Below are 23,216 nucleotides of genomic sequence, written 5' to 3' on the forward strand. Positions count from 1 at the left end.
ACACACACACACTCATGCACAGTTACACAACATCTCCTTCACACACACACACACACACACACACACACACACACACACACACACACACACACACACACACACACACACACACACACACACACACACACACACACACACACACACACACACTCATGCACAGTTACACAACATCTCCTTCACACACACACACACACACACACACACACACACACACACACACACACACACACACACACACACACACACACACACACACACACACACACACACACACACACACACACACACACACTCATGCACAGTTACACAACATCTCCTTCACACACACTCATGCACAGTTACACAACATCTCCTTCACACACACACACTCATGCACAGTTACACAACATCTCCTTCACACACACTCATGCACAGTTACACAACATCTCCTTCACACACACACACACTCATGCACAGTTACACAACATCTCCACACACACTCATGCACAGTTACACAACATCTCCTTCACACACACACACACACACACACACACACACACACACACACACACACACACACACACACACACACACACACACACACACACACACACACACACACACACACACACACACACACACACACACACACACACACACACTCATGCACAGTTACACAACATCTCCTTCACACACACTCATGCACTGATGCACAACATCTCCTTCACACACACACACACACACACACACTCATGCACAGTTACACAACATCTCCTTCACACACACTCATGCACACACACACACACACACACACACACACACACACACACACACACACACACACACACACACACACACACACACACACACACACACACACACACACACACACACACACACACACACACACACACACACACACACACACACAGCTCATATGTTCTACACATGCAGGATGAGACTCGACACTTTATTTTCATGCTATTCTACTGACTATAAGTAATTTAGCAAGTACAAACTTATTCGGTTAAACTTTACAATACGGTTCATTAGTTAACATTAGTTAACTACAGCATGAACTAATAATGAGCTGCACTTCTACAACATTTACTGATACTTTATTAAATTATTAACATTAGTTAATGCACTGTGAACTAACATGAACAAACAATGAACAGCTGTACTTTTATTAAGTAATGTTAACAAAGATTAACAAATACAGTAACAAATGTATTGATTAGTAGGCCTACATTATGTTAATTAATGAACCTTCTTGTAAAGTGTTACTCTACTCAACTGGAGCCTCATGTGTAAAATTTTCCATAGATTTCATCCTAAAAGTGTGTGTACTTGTGGTCTAGAGTGTCTGTATGGCGCACACATTTTTATTCCTAGTTATTTATTTTTATAAATGCGTGGAAAATCAATGTTTCTACACCGGCCCTGATCCTCTCGTGTAAATGAACACAGCGCTTCGCTCTGAAACACGCAGAGCATTGATTTATCTGATAATCGCACTGATTCATATTGTGATTTGGGGTTTATATTGTGTTGTTTTGCAGTAATGCGGCTGACCTGAGCTTGACTTCAGTCACATACACACACACACACACACACACACACACACACACACACACACACACACACACACACACACACACACACACACACACACACACTCTTTCTGCTCGTATCGATCTGCAGTGTGTTTGCCGTGTGCTCCTGGCAGAAGGACTCCATCTCTGGTCTCTTGTAGTGAAACCTGAAGCGAGAGCTTTGGTAAATACGCAGCGCAGATCCATCGGTTCACTCCTGTGATTAAGTGGAAGATGCTTTCGTTTCTTTATCATACTAATGGACAGAGAGAAGGAGCGAGAGGAGTGCTTCTTGTTTCAGCTCTTATACTGTATCGCTGTCAGGTGAAGCTTTTACTAAGTGAACAGGCCTTTTGAAGCCATTATGCTGTAGTCCTGTTCTACTGGCTGCAGTTGCATTTTTTCTTCTTCAGAAAATTGAATTCAAAATGCAAAATAGCCAGATATTTATTAGTATTTGCATGATGCCGCCAACTGAAACATGCAGTGAAGTCACTTTTCGAAACACTCACTGCTGCATTCACACTGTTTCACAGGCTATTCACAGGAAATACAGTATAGGCCTGCTAATCCAAACGTGGAAGTTAAAGTTGGGAAAATACGGCTACCGAAACAAACAAAGGTTCATTAAGGCTTCTTTAATGATATCATTAGTTCAATAGAAGGATACAGTCTCTTAAAGAACCCTTTATGATGAGATGAATCTTCTTTACACTTCCTGCACTGTTAAGGCTAATGGTTTTGAATGGTTCTTTAAATAGCAGCAGCAAAACCATAAATGGATTGTTCTGATGGGTTTAGACAGCAGTGGCAAAAAAATCAATGCTAAATGCAACTAAATATATTCAACAAACCGTATTTAATAGAGAAATGCCCCCCCAAGCGACTTACATTGCATTTCAAGGTTCACACATTCACGAAAAATACACATAAAAAATATATACAGTATTATACACTTGCAACAAGGATACGTTTTTTGCTGTACATTGTCAAAAGCCTGAAAAACCTTTGGGACATTCTACCAGAAACGTACATTATCTGTCCTTGAATTGTTACAGTGAATAAAAAAGTATTTCATCCAAAAATTTCTAGAACTGGCTCATAGTTGATTTCTGTGAGTTGTTCTGTAAAGGAATATGTCATTCATTAGGTTCTCAGATATTTTTTTCTTTATTAAAAACACTTTTGAAAATTACAAATCATGTCCATGCCCTTGTCCTCAGCCAAATTGGAGCTACAGCTTTCATAGTTTTGTTATGCTACAAACTGTTATTTAAAAAAAAAAAAAACTCCTCAATAACAAGTTTAAGCTGTTATCATTCACATCAACTGATCAAAAACATAAAATTATATATAAATTCTACAAATAAATTCTATTTTACAACTGTCCCCATGTTTTGGTCAGTCCTGTCACGTTTACATAAAACTCTACATAAAATGTGTGAAATACACCTTTAAGGGAATCACTCAGAGGAAGTGACATCATTTGACCCAGGTGAAGCTTACATTGATTAAGGCTGAATTGTTTCATTGAATTGTATGATTTTAAGCTTGTTTTTGTATGTTTTTTTTAGGAAGACGAGCTAAAGGGTCAGGCCCTGTCACGGTTAAACATTCCAGAAAATAATGAAAATGTTTTAAATCCAAAACATGTCTAAAAAGGTTATTGAAATTCCTTGCTTGCATGTTAACAGTTTTTATGCTAGCAGGCTGAGTAATGGCAGTTTACAATGGCCAACTGTCAGGCCCCGTCACATCAGGCCCTGTCACATTCCTGTGTGACACGGCCTTACAAATTAATGTTATTGTTCTTTTTTATTACATTTATTGCATATGTTATGTATTTAACGCATGCAATAGTAAAATGAAGGCCAAGGTGCTTGATTTTTATACAACTGTGGCCATGGAAGTGATTTAAACACCTAAATTCAATTATTTGGAGGGCTGTCCCAATACTTTTGGCAATATTATGTATGTCCTTGGCTGAATTTTACCATAGTCTAATATTACTTTAACATTAAAATTATAATAATAATTTAAAAAAGAAATGCCAATCAAAACTTAAATAAAGAACACAAAACATAACTTTTTCTGCATCATCAAAATCCTTAAAGTCAGTCCTGTCACAGTACCGTCAGTCCTGTCACGCCATGGTCAGTCCTGTCACACAGGAAATTATGACAAAAGTGTACTATTTGAGGAAATATTAATTAATTAATCTCTTTAACTGTGTAGATGAAGGTGGGGGTATATATCCACTACTATGTTTTTATAAAAATCTCCTATGTAAAGGTAGTTATTTTACAACTATATGAGTGCCTGGTGGGTATTCTGTGATTTTGTGTACTACAGTTGACCGAAAAGTTACTTATATTTCTTAAAGGAATTATAAAACCATGTTAGATACAATCAGGGACATGTGATCAATAAGAAAATGCTATCTGTATCAAAGAAATTCATTAGGAAACCATTCTAACATATACAAATTTGTCTGTGACAGGGCCTGACATTTTAGGGGTGAAATGCGTATAAAAATGTATTTTATTTAATCATAAAAACATGCTGAGATGGGATGATATGTGTTTCTCATAGTTTAACATGTCCTCCATATGTCTCAACGTTCAGATTTAAGAAAAATATATTTTTTTCCCCAAGATTTTTTAAAGTGGAAATGTACGTTTCTGGTAGAATGTCCCCTTTACTAAAAAGCAAACATCTCCAGCTAACAAAAATATGTTATTTTACTAACATTCATATTAAGCGATAAAAAACGTTATATTTCTGAAAGTTCTCTGAATGTTCAATATGTCAAATGTTTTTGTAAAAAAATGTTTATCAAAAAGTTTTTTCTTGATTATGAGAACGTTAAGGGAACATGAGGAACATGTGTTATTTTGAAAACAATGGAACGTTTTTTTCTGAAACATTTTAGTTGCGCATTCTTCTAACATTTTTTAAATGTTGTTTCAGAATGTTCATAGAAAATTCAAAAGTAACGTTCCATTGTTTGAGATTGACAATATTGAACGATGAGAACGTTATTAAAGAGCAAACGTTAGGCTAAAGTTCTAAAGGCGTTCCATGTTGGCTGGGAAGTAAATCCCCTCTGCCAATGATTGCATTTAGAAATCGTTTATTATGCAGTTCATGGTAATATTGAATACATTTAAAATATGGTTGTAAGGAAATTGTGTTTATTTTGAGACATCATGAGGAACAGCATCTTTGGGTGTGAAATCTGGGTCCTGGGTCCTGAAAAAAGAACCAGTTGAGGAACAATGAAATATTTCTCATTTACATAATCGTTTTTGTAATGGGTTCTAATCTTGTACTTTATGGAAAATAAAAAGGGGTTCGGCTGTTGAAAGAACACAAATCCAGTGCGTATTTTGAAACATCCATCTTCACTAGAGTGTCACAGTCAATGCAGATGATGCATGTGCTCACGAGAGAGAGAGAGAGAGAGAGAGAGAGAGAGAGAGAGAGAGAGAGAGAGAGAGAGAGACTGAAGACTCGGTGAATCAGCGTTTGGCTGCGCGTCACGCACGCGTCGCGCTCACGGAGACAGAAGCGTTGAGATGTGTTTGTAATATCCGGGTTGGACTGGAGAGAGAGAGGGAGGGAGAGAGAGAGAGAGAGAGAGAGAGAGAGGGTGTGTGTGTCTCAGATTCCCATCAGAAACACGCTGGAGAGAGACGCGCTCCTCAGGAATATGGCACTGGGACGATGGGAACGGGTTCCCGCTCCTCCGTCATGATCTAGATCGGGATTATTCCCGCAGCGCGATGGAAAAGACGCGGGCGGCTCGGACGGGCTCGGCCTCGCTCGGGTTCGGCAGGACAGAGGGAGTGCTGAGCAAATACACCAACCTCATCCAGGGCTGGCAGAACAGGTACCGAACACAACCCGATCCCGATCCCGAACACATGCATGCATGGTGAAGTTTACAGTGACTGGGCTCAACTCAACTGGGCATCACTGTGTCGTATCATATTACCACAATACATACGTGGCAGTGACTGTTTTTTAGGTCTAAATATGATTTTTATGATTTTTTTTATTACTATGATTTTTTTATGATTTTTTATTTCAGGTCATTTAATAGTTCACAGCTTTCAATAGTTCAGTGATCAAATAAGCAATTCTACTCACTTACTGTATAAACACACACACATATACACACACACGTTTGCATAGCTAAATGGGAACTCTCCATTGAAGTAATGGTTTTTATACAGTAGCCTACAAACTGTACACTAACCCGACCCCTAAACCTACACACACACACACACACACACACACACACACACACACACACACACACACACACACACACACACACACACACACACACACACACACACACACACACACACACACACACACACACACATATTTACATTTAAAAAAAACAACAACTTTATTTTATACCAGATTTATTCCATAAAGGGAGGTTTTTGGATATTATGTCAGGTTTTGGTCACTTCTGGGTACAGATTTGTCCCCCCCCCCCCACACACACACAAATAACATTATTTAAAATAGTTCTAGGTGAATTATAGTATAAGAGCTTTACATGAGTATATAGACATATTGACATACACTTGAATCTGGCTTTTGAACTCATATATGCTCATATTCTGTGGTTATGATTCGCAAAATCATATATTTTGTGTATTCTGGCATATGTTTCCGAAAGTCCATCATTACTAAAGTGTTGCATCAGAAGAAAAAGTTGAAACTTCCTGATCCTGATGTGTTTCTGCACATGAGTTCATCATGATGTCATGTTACTTTAGTCATTGAACAAACACTCAGTGTCGGTTCAGACTCGCTGAGATTCTGAGATGAACTGATATTCAGGAATAATTGCACAAGAGATCAGGATAAATAAACACACACACACACACACACACACACACACACACACACACACACACACACACACACACACACACACACACACACACACACACACACACACACACACACAAATGAATCTTATCTGGATGTGAATTTGATCTTTGTACTTTAAACAGTCTGTCTGTACACAAGCGGAAATAAGTTTCTTCACACACACACACACACACACACACACACACACACACACACACACACACACACACACACACACACACACACACACACACACACACACACACACACACACACACACACACACACACACACACACACAGGATATTTCAGGCTCTGGTCATGAGCGGATGGTGGCGATCGAGGTTGTGTAAATGCGTCTGTTTTCAGACGTTATGACCTGTGTGTGTGTGTGTGTGTGTGTGTGTGTGTGCAGTCAATGAACAGATCAGATTCACACACACCTGCACATCAGATTCACTGCTGACGAGTCTCAATAGAAGTTATGATTATGAACTTAAATTTTCTGAATAGTTTTTTTTTGTCACTAAACTGAAAGTCTAATCAATTGAATGCATGAAACTTAATTTGATCAATCTCTTAAAATGTAATCAAAGGAAAATATGACAATTTATTTACAATAAAACATTGCATTGAAATCTTTTCAAACAGACTTTTATTTTATTTTTCAGTTTCTGTGAGTATTTTTGTCATGATTTTTCTTTTTCTAATGAATATATGTGCCGATACGGCACAAGCCGATCACACGTTCATACAGCCGTGGTTTGTGCGGTGTAATAATTACAGATGCTGGTTCTTGGCTTGATTTGAATTTGCTTAATTTTACAACCTTCCTTTTGATTTGTTATTCCAAAATTTGACAAAATCTGTGTCATTCTAACTAACACAGATATTAAAATCATCTCATTTGGGATTTTTCTGCCCTATATGGAGTTATTTAGACCAGAGAACATAGAGCTGACATTTTCTGATGGTGACAGATAATGTTTCTGAGTTAAGACACACACACACACACACACACACACACACACACACACACACACACACACACACACACACACACACACACACACACACACACACACACACACACACACACACACACACACACACACACACACACACACACACCTCAATACTACAAAAAGAGATGTGCAATAATGACTGTTTTCTTGGCACTTTTTTATAGGGCCTTATACATATGTAATAATATATATATTTGTATTCATTACAGCTATCTTTTTCTTTTTCAATTTCTAATTTTGTGATAATTTTGTCTGTATATTACATGTGTACAGTATGTGTTTATTGTGAGTACTTTACTGTCTTCATGTATTGCTGCTGTTAACGCACTTAAATTTCCCAAGTGGGATCAATAAAGTACCCCCCCCCAACACACACACACACACACACACACACACACACACACACACACACACACACACACACTGTTTCTCTGTGTTCAGCAGGACTGTCAGAGCTGGATGAGCAGATTGTCTCCTCATTGTCAGGAGAGTCAAACATGTAAATACAGTAAATATGCCTGATATCTGTTATTCATCGAGTGTGTTTCGTCCTTGATCTCAGTGACTGTTCAAAACATCTCATTCTGTGCGTCTTTCACATCTAGAGCCGATTTACACACTTCTGACGGGCAGTGCTGCTTTAGTGTAACTGAGTTTTTGTTGTTCTATTTTAATTCTAGATAAAGTCATTTTGTTGTGTGTTTTACTCATTTTTAGTAGAAATGTAGAAATGTAACTCTACTCTGCGATTCATGCGCTTTCTCAGATTACTGGGACTGAATGTCCAACATGTTTCTCCCAGTTCAGACGTATCTCAGATGTGTTTATGCATTGTTATGAATATGTAAAGGTGCCTGAGTTTGTTGTGGAGAAGAGGGAAATGCATCTGTACTTTTATTTCTGTGTTATTTGAGCTGAGACTCTCAGGTGGGCGACGGATCCTGACCCGTTTGTGTCACAACAAAAGATGAGCTCAGTGTTTTCTGAACATCTGAATGCTTCTCAACTTTCTATTTTTACCTTTAAACGACCGTATATCTCAAACCGAGCTCTTCAGTGAGAGCGTCTCTTCAACTAATAGACATCAGGCGGTAAATGAGTCAGTGAATGTTCATCCAGTTACTGCTCACCGATTCATAACTGTGCTTTTGTGGGTTTTAAACCCCAGTGTGTGTGTGTGTGTTTCGTTGCATTATTTCACTAGCACTGAATAGGAAACACTGAGAGTTCAAAGGTTTGGGTCAGGGTTTTTTATTTTTATTAATACTTTTATTCAGCAGGGATGCATTAAAATGATCAAACGTGTCAGTAAAGACATTTCTAATATTACAAAAGGTTCTATTTTAAATAAATGCTTTTCTTTTGAACTTTCTATTCATCAAAGAATCCTGAAAAATAAAATGCAACACAGTTTCCACACAAATATGAATCTGGTTTCAACATTGATAATAATAATAAATGTGTCTTGAGCAGCAAATCATCATATTAGAATGATTTCTGAAGGATCATGTGACACTGAAGACTGGAGTAATGATGCGGAAAATTCAGCTTTGATCACAGGAATAAATTATACTTTACTATATATTCACATAGAACACAGTTACTTATTAATTTTAATATTATTATGCTTGGTGAGAAAAAAAAATGGATCATCTGATGCATAAAAAGGGAAATGATTATGGAGGAGGCATTATGATTTAACACTACACTTCCCTATAACAGCCTAATTTATATATTTTTATTATGCTTGGTGAGCAGGAGAGACTCTTTCAGAAACATTTTACTGACGTCACATTTTTGAACGTTAGTGTATAGCTGTTTTTTTATAAATTTTCTTTAATAAATCTTTACCTTTTTAGCAAAAACTCAAGTTAAGAGTAATTTTGCTCAATGTGAACATCTCTTTATTCACAAACTGTGTGTTAGTCAGTCTAATGTGACTTTCTGAGCGTGTTAAATCTGCAACACGTGCATAGAAACACTGCTGCTCTACTGCTGGTTCAGTGCTGGAGATGAAGGTCATAGATGTCAGTCAGTGATACATCGGGCCCTATATTAACGATCTGAAACGCAAGTATCAAACGCGAAACGCAAGTAACTCTGTGGGCAGATCTCGGGCGCTGTTGCTATTACACCGGCGGGATAAATGACTCTTGCGCCCGACGCAAATCTAAAATGTGTTGGTCTGAAGTAGCTTCATTACTCATAGGTGTGGTTTGGGTGTAACGTGAAATAAATCAGAGCGACATCTCACATTCCCTTTAAGAGCAGGCGCGCTTGTTCCATGGCGGATTGCTATTATAACGGTGGATTTGCCAGGCGCACACCAGGAGCAGTTCACAGCCGAGGAGACAGACGTTCTCGTCAGGGCCGTAAAACACTGAGAAGTGACATTGGGGATGGAGAAACATTTGGGTCACTTGAAATCGGTGCGAGAGGTCTTGCGTTCATAATTGCAGAAACTTCTGCCAAGAATGTCGCCAGCATTTCATGAGTGAGAAGAGAGTGACTGTTTTCAAGCAGCATGGAGTCTAATATGCGACGTGCAACTCCGATAAGTCGCTCCCAAGCTCCTCCCATATGGGATGCATGAGGGGGATTAAAGATCCAACGACATCCTTCCTCATTCAAGTAGCTCCTAAAACTAGGCTCCTCTGCAAGCATTCCAAGCTCCTTACAAGCACCCTTGAAATTTGTGCCACAGTCTGATCTGATTTGTTTTGCTGGACCCCTTATGGCAAAGAAGCGTCGGAGGGCGTTGATAAAGGTGGATGCATCAAGAGAATCAATCAGCTCAAAGTGCACTGCTCGAATACTCAAACAGGTAAAAATGAGTACCCATCTTTTGCTGTTTGCCAAGCCACCCCGAGTGCGGCGAGAGGCGACCATCCAGGGCCCAAAGACGTCAAGGCCGACATAAGTGAAAGGTGGATCAGTGGCAAGTCGATCAGGAGGAAGATCTGCCATTTTCTGTTCAACAACTCTTCCTCTGAGTTTCTGACAGATGATGCATTTATGAATCACACTATGAATGCGTTTTCTCGCCCCGACGATCCAGAATCCTGCATTTCTGATCGCACCTTCTGTAAAAAGGCGACCTTGGTGTTTGACCCGTTCATGAAAGTGTCTAGTGATGAGAAGGGCTATGTGGCTTTTCCCAGGAATGATACAAGGATGCTTTTCTCCTTGTTCTATAGGAGCATGCTTGAGTCTGCCACCTACTCTCAGAAGCCCATCTCGGTCAATGAAGGGGTTCAGAGTTCTCAGTCCACTGCTTTTTTGGATTTCCTTTCCTTCAGAAAGACGAGCAAACTCAACACGGTAGCTCTCCTGTTGGATACATTGTAATATCACAAATTTTGCCTGTGAAAGTTCCTCTGGGAGTGCTTTGTCACAAAGATGCCATTTCTTACAGGTACTTGCCAACTCAGTTTCGAGTCTGAATGAATGAATGATGTGAATTAAGTTGGATATAGCTTGTAAGAGACATTTCCAGGTCGAAAAGCGCTCAAAGCGATGTGAGCCAAGTTTAACAGGAAAGTCGTGGAGTGTCAGATCTGTACGGTTAGAGTGTACTTCCACATCTGAATCAGGGTCAATTAGATTGTATGATGGATTGTCTTCAAGACACTCTGAATCAGGATGAGAAAGAAACGCAGGCCCAGAAAGCCATGTGGAATCTTTCAAGTCTTAGGCGGGCACTGAACGGGTTGCGTGATCAGCAGGGTTTTGACTTGTGGAAATGTAATGCCACTGTTCTGGCCTTGTAGATTTCCTAATCCGCTGGACTCTATTACTCACGTATACGTAAAACCGTCTGGTTTGGTTATGAATATACCCCAACACTACTTTACTGTCGGAATAGAATTCTACAGCGTTTGGAGTAATATCTATCTCATCTTGAATGAGTTCTGCCACTTCTACTGCCAGGACTGCTGCTCCAAGCTCTAATCGAGGTACGGTGTGAGCAGACAGTGGAGCAAGCTTAGCCTTGCCTAGCACAAACCCTACAGTACATGATCCATTGTCATTCATCACTCTCAGGTAGGCTACTGCTGCAATTGCCTTTGTGGAAGCATCTGAGAAAACGTGAATTTCTTTCCTTTGAGCTGAAGATAGCGAAACCTTTGAGTACACTCTGGGTATTTCAAATTGAGCTAGATCTTGCAAAGAGTTTTTCCAAGCCTCCCATTCAGCTTCCTTGACTGTTGGTAGAGGGGCATCCCAGTCTTTGGTGTCTGCTGTCAGGTCACGAAGAAGGAACTTTCCTTGTATCGTAACAGGTGCTGCCAACCCAAGAGGGTCAAAAACGCTGTTGACAGTTGCTAAGACACCTCTACGTGTAAAAGGCTTCTCTTCTGCATCAACACGAAAAGTGAAAGTATCTGTTTTAAGATTCCAGCTCAGACCAAGGCTCCTCTGAATAGGTGGAGTATCTTTTTCCAGATCGAGGTCCTTGAGATCTTTCACATGATCCTCCACAGGAAAGGTATTCATTACATCAGGACTGTTAGATGCTATTTTATGAAGCCTCAGGTTGGAACTTGCTAGCATCTCCTGAGTTCTTTTCAACAGATCAACTGCTTCCACAGCCGTGGGCACTGATTTCAGGCCATCGTCCACATAAAAATTACGCTCCACAAAGGCTCTTGCATCTTTCCCAAACTCAAGTTCTCCATGTTGAGCTGCACGATGAAGTCCATAGATTGCTACCGCGGGAGAGGGACTATTCCCAAAGACATGGACCTTCATCCTATACTCGGTGACATCTTTCGAGGGGTCATTGTCCTCAAACCACAAGAAGCGGAGAAAGTTGCGATGATCTTCTCTCACCACATTTACATTTACATTTACATTTATTCATTTAGCTGACGCTCTTATCCAAAGCGACTTACAATTGCTATATATGTCAGAGGTCGCACGCCTCTGGAGCAACTAGGGGTTAAGTGTCTTGCTCAGGGACACATTGGTGTCTCACAGTGGATTCGAACCCGGGTCTCTCACACCAAAGGCATGTGTCTTATCCATTGCGCCACCACCACAAAGCTATGGAACATCTGTTCAATGTCAGCAGTAAATGCAACTGCCTCTTTACGGAAACGCAGCAAAACACCCAGCAAGGAGTTATTCAGATCAGGTCCTGAGAGAAGCACTTGATTCAAAGAAAGACCTTTGTACTGTGCACTAGAGTCAAAAACAACTCTGATCTGTCCTAGCTTGCGAGGGTGATAGACACCAAATATAGGCAGGTACCACACTTCCTCATTTTTCGTCACAGGTGGAGCTAATTCTGCATGACCTGCATCGAAAATCCTTTGCATGAATGTGATGAAATGTTCCTGCATTTGAGGCTTCTTCCTTAGTGTCTGTTGGAGTGACAAGAGACGTTTCATACTCAGGTCCCTATTGTTGGGTAGCTGTTGGCGTGGAATACGGAAAGGAAGAGGTGCCACCCAGCTGTTAGCGCTGTCAATGAACATTTCCTTGTCCATCAGTTTCATGAATGCTCGATCTTCAATGGAAGGGGCTATTTTTTCGTCGTCTTGTGTCCGTTCGAAAATAGTGTTACCCAGCAAGTACTCAGGGCAAGTGGGTGGGTAAAAATGACAGCCATGTAAAGAGATGGGATGATTTCTACTGCTTAGCTTCTCTTTCACCTGTATCTGATTAGGACATGGCTCACATATGCTTGGACGTCCATTGAGAAGTATGTTTGTGCGGAACACGTCAACTGTGCTAGGTTTATGTGCTGACCCCAAGCAGACATTTCCCACTATTACCCAGCCAAAGTCGAGTTTTTGGGCGTACGGTGAATTGTTCAAACCATTGAGCTGTTTCCTCACTTTGTGGACTTGGATGATGTCTCTCCCTAAGAGAAGCAGTATCTTAGCACATGGATCTATCTCTGGAATTTCGTGAGCAATAGATTTCAAGTGAGGGAACTGGCGTGCAATGGTGGGAGATGGGATCTCAGAATGGTCGTCAGGCATATAATTACACTCGATGAGTGTTGGGAGTGACACGTGTGTCTTTCCATCCATAGATACAGCTTGAAACCCAGTGGCTCTTCTTCCTGAAGTTTCTGTTAACCCAGCACAAGTTCGAAGAGTGTATGGATGCTCTGTTCCTTTTACTTTGAATAGATCAAAAAACTCAGGTCTAGCTAGAGATCTATTACTTTGCTCATCGAGCACTGCGTACATCTTCACCATAAATTCTGGATGATCTTCAGGATATACTCCTATCAGGCATATCTTAGAGCATGATTTGGGTATTGGACTGTCTCCACAAATCTCTGTGCATTGTGAAGTTACAGTAGGAGAAGGGCTTTTATCCTCCTCCCCGCCATGATCTGATGAAGGGTCTTTGTTGGCCCACGGTGGAGGACCAGGATGAAGTGCAGACACATGTCGGTCGCTCTCACATTCATTGCATTTGATTACTGCCTTGCAGTTCTTTGCCAAGTGAACCGTCGAAGCACAACACCTATAGCACACACCATTTTCTCTAAGCAGTGTTTGCCTTTCTTCTAGAGTCTTCGCTCTAAACCCACGGCAACGTCTCAGAGGATGAGGTTTGTTTTTATGTATAGGACACTGCTTTTCAACATCAATAGGTTCATTATCGAAACTTCTTGTGGAAAGAAATCCGGTTGACGATGTTACACCCGTCTTGTGTGTAGACACAGCCATCCTTCTTTGCAATTGTCCTTTAACCAACGGTTCTGCTTTGATCTGGGTTGTACAGACTGCACTAAAGCTAAAGCTTGGATCGTTTCGAGCATGTGCTTCCTGACAGACAAAGTCAGTAAGAAAGGAGAATGGAGGGAAGGTAACGTTATACTTCCTTTTGTACTCAGAACCCTGATAAATCCATTTTTCTTGCAGGTGATAAGGCAGCTTCTCCACGATCGGATTGACTCCTCTGGAGGTGTCCAGATAAGAAAGTCCTGTCAAGTACCCTTCAGCTTTAGCAGACTGAATCTCGCGTAGCAGATCTCCGAGCTCTTGTAATTTCAGAGGATCTTGTTTATTGATTTTTGGAAATTTCTCAATTTTGTCAAAAAGTGCTTTCTCAACCACTTCCGGGGATCCATACATCTCTTCTAGACGATCCCATGCCATTTTAAGCCCTGTGTCAGGATACCTTATATTCACTGACCTGCTGCGTCTTACATATTCTGATGACCGACTGCCTAACCACTTAATCAGTAAATCCAACTGTTCACTGGAAGTGAGTTTGAGCCCACTGGTGGCATTTAAGAAAGAAGATTTCCAAGCCCAGTAGTTTTCTGGGTGATCGTCAAATTTTGTGAGCCCGGAACTAATGATCTCACGACGGGCAAGAAACCTTGCTAAATCACTCATTTCAACTTCTCCGTGGGAAGGTGACTGCATTGGAGCGCCAGAATTGTAAGTCTGTGCAAGGGGCCAGTAATTAACTGGACTGTACGTGGCAGACTGAGGCTTTTCAATCTTGATAGCGTAAGGCTTTGAGACTGAATCATTGACCCGTTCAACAAAATCAGGTGGCACACTCCTATGAGAGCTTTCCGTTAACTGCTTGTTTTCACTTCCATACAGGTTCATGAAATCAACAGGTGGAGTGGCTAAACTTATTTCCTCAGGAGGAACAACAATGGAGTTATTTGAGTGCTGCTCCACATAATCACTGGTGCGCTGCACAGGGTCTGCAGCAGGAGCAATCGGGCTATGTGAACGATAACTGCCTTCCTCCATGCTCTCTACAGCCTCCTCTAATATTCTTGCCTCGGCCATAGCGGCAGCAGCCTCCTTTTCATGTTCTAGTGCTGTAAGACTGCCTTCCATGCGAACTTTTTCTACTTTCATTTCAGTTTCTTTCTTGACATAATATGCACGTGTACGCTCTGCCTCAGCTCTAGCTCGTGCTTTGGCAGCAGCCATGCTAGCCGATGTCCTACTAGACCTTTTTGATGATGTTGTTGAACGTGTAACAACAGAACTAGTTTTCAGTATCTTCTCAGTCTCAGATTTTCTGTCACCCTCCATGACATATAATGCATAGATAGTACCTCAAAGTTCAAGACTGGATTGATGAAGAAAGAGATATGAGGAGATCATTCACTTGAGAGCAGACTCTGTAGCTTGAATGAAGAGATTCCGTCTTTCCATTGGATTGAAGCTTCGTCTTTTCACTATTCTGTCCCTGATGCAAGTATGTTGCACCTCAACAGATAGTTAAACAGGATGAGGGTTGAAGAAAAAGTCGAAACCAAAGAAGTTCTTTTTCGGTGTTTTACTTTGAAATCTTCAGTCCCACAACGTACATTTTTGTGAAACTACAATACAAACAGAAAATGTACATTAAGTAATGAGTATGAATAAAAGTAAATTGTAAGAAAGATAACAATAATCTTCTTTGAAAATGTACAGCAAATGTTTTCTTAAATCCTATGAAATACTCTCTTTTTTTAACATGGATGATATTAAATAAACAAACTTACAGACGATGGCCTCTTTGGCATGAAATAACAGAAGAATCTATCTTTTATCAGAGAGACATCTGCTGCTGCATCACTGCTGTGGTGAAGTGAAAACTAAGATGGCCACAACGACCTCTAACCTAAGTCACATGATGCATCTTAACCAATTAAATAAAACCAAAATTAAATGACTACTTAAATAGTCAGAACAGTGTCAGAAGGTGAAGCTGACCTCTGACCTCCCCCTGATGGCATCATCTCTGCGGTTTCTAACGCACTCCTGGTTTCCAGGGTGACGGTTTCAAACGTTAAATAGAACATTCCATTTTTCACACATTCAAGAATGTTACTTTTGATTGTTCTCGGAATGTTCTGAAACAACTAGTAACATTTAAAAAAAGTCAGACGAACATCCAACTAAAACGTGTCAGGAAAAACGTTCCATGAAGGATATATAAATAATGACGCATGTCTGTGGTTCATATTCATAAACTTGGTATGTGTTGTCATGCTGGACTTGAGACCTTCTCTCTTGCAGAACAACATCCATAAAAGTGAAGTATCCACAGATATGAAGTGATTTCAGTGCTGTGAGTCTGCTAGGATAAAGCACACGCTGGATGATGAATGAAGCTCGCTCTGACTCTTCTGGAATCAGAGGTTGTGTTTATGTCTTTATGAAGATGATTTCATGCTCTTGAAAGGCTCTGATTTGAGGTTGGAGTCTGTAGAAATGAAAAGAATGGACTCAGAATCAGATATTCTCTCTAATTTCATCATGTAGATTATGAACTCTAACTCCTTTTCTCAAAGGAAATCTGCCTTTATGAGACTATTAAATAGTCGACTGTATACGGCTGCATGAACAAATGTTATTTATAAATGGTAAAATGGTGTTGTAAAAAGTATTTAACCATGAATCAAACCAAACAGCTTTGAGGTGAATCACATTACGAGCTTTAAATGGAGTTTAATGAGTAAAATGATTCATTGAAGCATTTCAAATGACATAATCTAATAAAAAACAATGGTACAAAATGAAACAATTGGTTTCATTTTTAATGTTTTGTGTTTAAACAAGTTTATTGCGAAATATTCTGTAGTTTCAGAAAGTAGGGAGACTGACTTCATTTAGAGTGTAGGATTATGGGTAATTTAGTTCTTGATGGAGATTATAATTGGGCAATTTAACAATTAAAACCAGTGTAAATCACAGTGAACGTTGTGGGTGTGTTGTTTCTTGTGTATCGACGGGTGTGTTGTTTCTTGGGGGTGTGTTGTTGTGTTATGGAGGAAACGGACAGAGTTTTGCTTCTGTGATGAAACTGGACTGAAGGGTCTGGATGGATCTGTGCGCTGAAAGAAGGAAGTGTGGCGTTATTTTAATCCAGCTTCCACTAACAGATCATCTTGAAACGTCTACATTTGGAACAGAGTGATTCTGAACTAGATACAGCTAATGTGTGTTTATGAGCTGTGATGTATTGTGTATGTGGCGAAGTGCAGTTTACCTGTTCTTATCATTATTTCTGAATCTTTACAATTGACCTTTATGAAACAAATGAGCCTGTCACAAGCAAAACAAAGATCCATGTGTGTGTGTGTGTGTGTGTGTGTGTGTGTGTGTGTGTGTGTGTGTGTGTGTGTGGTTGTGTGGTTGTGTGTGTGTGTGTGTGTGTGTGTGTGTGTGTGTGTGTGTGTGTGTGTGTGTGTGTGTGTGTGTGTGTGTGTGTGTGTGTGTGTGGTTGTGTGTGTGTGTGGTTGAATGCGTGTGTGTGTGTGTGTGTGTGTGTGTGTGGTTGTGTGTGTGTGTGTGTGTGTGTGTGTGTGTGTGTGTGTGTGTGTGTGTGTGTGTGTGTGGTTGTGTGTGTGTGTGTGGTTGAATGCGTGTGTGTGTGTGTGTGTGTGTGTGGTTGTGTGTGTGTGTGTGTGTGTGGTGTGTGTGTGTGTGTGTGTGTGTGTGTGTGTGTGTGTGTGTGTGTGTGTGTGTGTGTGTGTGTGTGTGTGTGTGTGTGTGTGTGTGTGTGTAGCCTGTTTCTGGTCAGTTTTGCTGTTTCTCTGGTCAGAGAGTCATTGATCTGGTTTAGAAGAAAAAACACAGATGACAATAACACACATCAACATCCTCACTGCAGACGCTCTTCTTTCTTTCTTTCTTTCTTTCTTTCTTTCTTTCTTTCTTTCTTTCTTTCTTTCTTTCTTTCTTTCTTTCTTTCTTTCTTTCTTTCTTTCTTTCTTTCTTTAAATTTGTGCTAATTTTGCATGCATTCTAAATAAATAAAAAATACTTTTTTGTAATCTAATATTGCACTTTAATTTTATTTATATGGTTTATAATTATTAAATTAATTTAATATCCGATGTTCAATCATTTTTACATCTGTGCTTTACTCATAATAACCAATGTTTTTTAATGGTTTTGTTCAACTGGTGAAAAACACTGTGTGAGATGAGAAGTGTATTGGTGAATGAGATCTCCTCTCCAGGTTCTGCTGGATCGTGTGTGTGTGTGTGTGTGTGTGTGTGTGTGTGTGTGTGTGTGTGTGTGTGTGAGGTTCATTGAGTTTAATCACACAGAGAGCTGAGCTCTGACTTTCAGTCTCATTTACTCTCTAATTGTCTGAGCGTGTGATTGGGTGAATGGGTGGTGATTGGGTTAATGTGTGATTGGGTGATTGGGTGATTGGGTGATTGGCCAGAGGGATTGTTGGATTGAGTGACAGTCAATCATCTGAGCTCAGCAGTCACATGCAGATCTTCAAGTATATAAGACCTATTATTATTATTATTCATGAAATTATGTAATATGTTGCACATCACCAAACCACATCAGCTAACTGGATTTTTTCTGAATGTTCATAGATGAAAAACTAGTTTTGGCCATTTTAATAAAAATGTTGCTGCTTCTACTAATTGGAATACTATGCAGTAATTATTAATTATTAAATGCAGCATGTCACGACAACTTTCAGTGTTCTGTATTTTATGTCCAAATTCCTTATGTTTTTGATAAATAAAATTACACATATTTACACACACACACACACACACACACACACACACACACACACACACACACACACACACACACACACACACACACACACACACACACACACACACACACACACACACACACACACACACACACACACACACACACACACACACTTGTAAGCACACACACACACTCATACACACTCACGCACACACATACGTGCACACACACACAGACATACACACACACACACACACACACATACACACACACACACACACACACACACACACACACACACACACACACACACACACACACACACACACACACACTAAGTAAATCATATATTATTTCAGACTGATGATCCAGTGCAACAGAAATAGAGAATTAATTCCAGCTCTACAGTCCACACTCACTTTTCCAGTTATATTGTCCTGATGTGTTCGTGTCTATGTGTGTGTGTGTGTGTGTGTGTGTGTGTGTGTGTGTGTGTGTGTGTGTGTGTGTGTGTGTGTGTGTGTGTGTGTGTGTGTGTGTGTGTGTGTGTGTGTGTGTGTGTGCAGGTATTTCGTGTTGGACCCTGATGTGGGTCAGCTGCAGTATTTCGTGCACGAGCAGGGGCGGAGCCTGAAGCCCCGTGGTTCCCTGCCTCTGATTGGTGCTTCCGTGACGACGAGCGACGAGGCGCCTCACATGTTCGTCGTCAGCTCAGCCAATGGGGAGCTCTTCAAACTCAGAGGTATTCAAACACTCGTCACTGTCCAGAGCGTTTGTTCAGGGGGTTCTCAGTCTGTGGTCTATTCACATCATATATATATTAGGGGTGTAACGATACTCTCATGTCACGATTCGATACATATCACGATACTGAACTCACGATACCATATTATTGCGATACTCCAAGACATATGATAAAAGGTTAAACATTTTTTTACTGTTAATTAAAATTGCTAAATTTGGTATTACATTGTGTGTGTAAATGAATAGGCTTGGACTTATGAGCTTAGGACAATAGAGACGCCAGAATAACAATATTCATGATTCTGAAGATGAAAACACAGAATTATTTTAGACGAATATTTGCACTCTTTCACTGACTAGATATATTTAAAATAAAGTGAGCCACTTTTTACTGGTAACATCAGACATTTGGCATTATCAGGACCCACACATATTCCCCCATTGCATTATTATACATTATATTCAACATTATATTGTAGTACTATAGTATAATGTAGTACTGACACGAAAACTCTGTAAACTTGAATTTTTTCTCACACAGTAATTTATATTTTGAGTGGACTATACACATTACATATTGTTGCATTTTTGTATTGCGATATATTGTTAGACAACCTAATACACAATATATATGTAATGTTCAGTCCACATCAGGTCTAGTGTTGAGTCTTAATGACTCGTTCAGCTCATATTACTGTAATATCAGTCATTTCATTACAGAGCGCATCATTCTGTCATAATTATATCAAGAGCTTGTTTAAACTGCTAATGAGTGAAGGTTATTCGTGATGATGCGTTCTCCACAATTCATAAGACTGAGCATTAATCTGATTCTGATGAAGGTGATGAAGAGAGAAAATGTATTTATATGATCATTAATAACTAAGAAACATCTGCCACACTTTAAGAGGATCTGCTCACTGCTGCCATCGCAAGGGGTTCTGGGTAATTACTGTAAAAATAAATAAATAAATATATATATATATATATAATGTAACTGAACATTATGGATGGAAAACTTTAGGCATCTAAAGATTTGTTTTGATTTCGATTCAGTTATGAAATGTTTGGTGATGCGTCAGTTTTCCTGCTTTATGACTGAATGCAATATTAATGTCTGTCCTGTAATGTTCCCTTTCATTTCTAGTGTTGTGTCTGAAACATGTCTAGTTTGTCCAGTTTAGCTCATCACATCTGTTCTGTAATGTCGTGATTTCTGCTGGTTCAATAAACTTAATTGTTTAATAACATTCCGAATTCCAAAGATGGATTTCAGTGCAGAATCGTTTAGGAGAACATCATGACACATCGGAGAATTTATTTTTTAATATCTATGTTATTGTTAGTACACACTGTTTTCGATCTGTGTGTGTGTATTTGTTTGTGTCTATGTGTTGTGTGTGTGTTAATGTGTGTGTGAGTGTGTGTGTTAGTGTGTGAGTGTGTTATAGTGTGTGTGTTTGTTAGTGTGTGTGTGAGTGTATTTTAGAGAGTGTGTGTGTGTGTGTGTGTATGTGTGTGTGTTTTAGTGTGTGTGTGTGTGTGTGTGTGTGTGTTAGAGTGTGTTTTAGAGTGTGTGTGTGTGTGTGTGTTAGAGTGTGTTTTAGAGTGTGTGTGTGTGTGTGTGTGTGTGTGTGTGTGTGTGTGTGTGTGTGTGTGTGTGTGTGTGTGTGTGTTAGAGTGTGTTTTAGAGAGTGTGTGTGTGTTAAAGTGTGTTTTAGATTGTGTGTGTGTGTGTGTGTCGGGGCGGCTGGTGATCAGATATATTCCTGCTCTCACTGCTGCTCTGTTTCTCATTACTGGTGTGTGTGTGTGTGTGTGTGTGTGTGTGTGTGTGTTCATTCAGTCTCAGTGCTGGAGCTCAAACTGAAGCTCAGTGATGTCTGATGTTTACAGCTCAAATGATTCACTCATGCTTGTTTTGTTAATATAAATAGTCTGTAGTTCCTCCTTGGAAGAGTGACTTGTTGACTGCAAAGAGTTCCACACTGTGTCCAAAATAAAGTACTTCCCTATATAGTAGGCGAAAAACAAGACAAGAGTAGTGTGATGTGTCCAAATTCACAACACTGAGTGTGTCTGAATTCACAGTGGGTGAAAACACCCGGATGACCGACTACTTCCGGCGAGATTCTGAAGTGTGTTTATGATGGACACTTTACTATCCCATGATGCCACAGGAGAGGATTTATGAATGGATACAAAGCGACGCCGTAGGTCACATGACTATGACAACATGGCGGATGAAGTACGACCGGATTACATTCAGATTCAGATATAGTGCCTCCTCAGACCATGTGTGATTTAGGGTTTCAGTTATTTCAGTTGACTTTTATTTTGTTTCAAATAACAAATGTTTTTAGCCAGCATCAAACTAGTAATCCAACTAGGTATGTTTGAAGTGGTTGCCATGGTAACTGTAATACATTAATACTTTGCATATTTACTCTCTCTCTTGTTTCCTCTGTGCCAGCGGTGGACGCCTCAGAACAGCAGATGTGGATGATGCAGATACTGGCCTGTACCAGACGCCACTCCGACAGCAGCGCCAAGGTGTGAACACACACACACACACACACACACACACACACACACACACACACACACACACACACACACACACACACACACACTGCCCAGTTGAGTGTGTTTGTGTGGATGCTGTAATCTGATCTGCTGTCCTTCACAGATGAGGAAACTGAAAGACTGTGATGAGAATCTGTGTGTCGACAGGACGCAGAACACACTGGACTCACAGGTACCATACACACACACACACACAGATAGAGACACACACATTCAATGTGTGATGATGACGCTCAAACACATAGATACTGCATCAAAACACACATAATTACACATTTATTAATATAATTCAATACTAAAAACAGCTTTAGTCTCATTATGGATTTACTCTTACTGTAAACACACTCTATGAGTGACTTGTGTGTGTTTTCACTCATTGATCTTCATTGATCATTAATCTTCATCACACAAACACTCAGAATGACTTCTGTTAAACATCACGTCTAGGTTTGATTAATACGTTACTAATAAAAAGAGTTTTCCTCCATCATTTACTGACAAACAGAAGCTCTGCTGATTCTGTGAGATTCAATCCGCTCTAAATGTTCAGATCAATCCTCAGATAGTTATGATGTTCAGTCCTCAGATAGTTATGATGTTCAGTCCTCAGATAGTTATGATGTTCAGTCCTCAGATAGTTATGATGTTCAGTCCTCAGATAGTTATGATGTTCAATCCTCAGATAGTTATGATGTTCAGTCCTCAGATAGTTATGATGTTCAGTCCTCAGATAGTTATGATGTTCAGTCCTCAGATAGTTATGATGTTCAGTCCTCAGATAGTTATGATGTTCAGTCCTCAGATAGTTATGATGTTCAGTCCTCAGATAGTTATGATGTTCAGTCCTCAGATAGTTATGATGTTCAGTCCTCAGATAGTTATGATGTTCAATCCTCAGATAGTTATGATGTTCAGTCCTCAGATAGTTA

The 23,216-nt window shown here is 40.0% G+C and overlaps 1 protein-coding gene across 4 annotated transcripts in view; it reads left to right on the forward strand.

Annotated features, from left to right (window-relative positions):
- Positions 1–5,086: 5,086 nt before the first annotated feature.
- osbpl10a (oxysterol binding protein-like 10a) overlaps positions 5,087–23,216 on the forward strand; it is a 40,761-nt gene continuing 22,631 nt past the window's right edge. For 3 of the 4 annotated variants that reach the window (XM_082186517.1, XM_082186518.1, XM_082186519.1), the window contains exons 1-4: positions 5,087–5,466; positions 19,524–19,699; positions 22,175–22,254; positions 22,391–22,459. In XM_082186517.1, coding sequence (XP_082042643.1) covers positions 5,360–5,466; positions 19,524–19,699; positions 22,175–22,254; positions 22,391–22,459 — 432 coding nt within the window. In that variant the 5' untranslated portion in view covers positions 5,087–5,359. The remainder of the gene's footprint in view (positions 5,467–19,523; positions 19,700–22,174; positions 22,255–22,390; positions 22,460–23,216) is intronic. The other variant, XM_082186520.1, reaches the window with a different exon arrangement.

The sequence above is a fragment of the Leuciscus leuciscus genome, assembly GCF_965113295.1.
Source record: "Leuciscus leuciscus genome assembly, chromosome: 12".
Taxonomy (NCBI): Eukaryota; Metazoa; Chordata; class Actinopteri; order Cypriniformes; family Leuciscidae; genus Leuciscus; species Leuciscus leuciscus.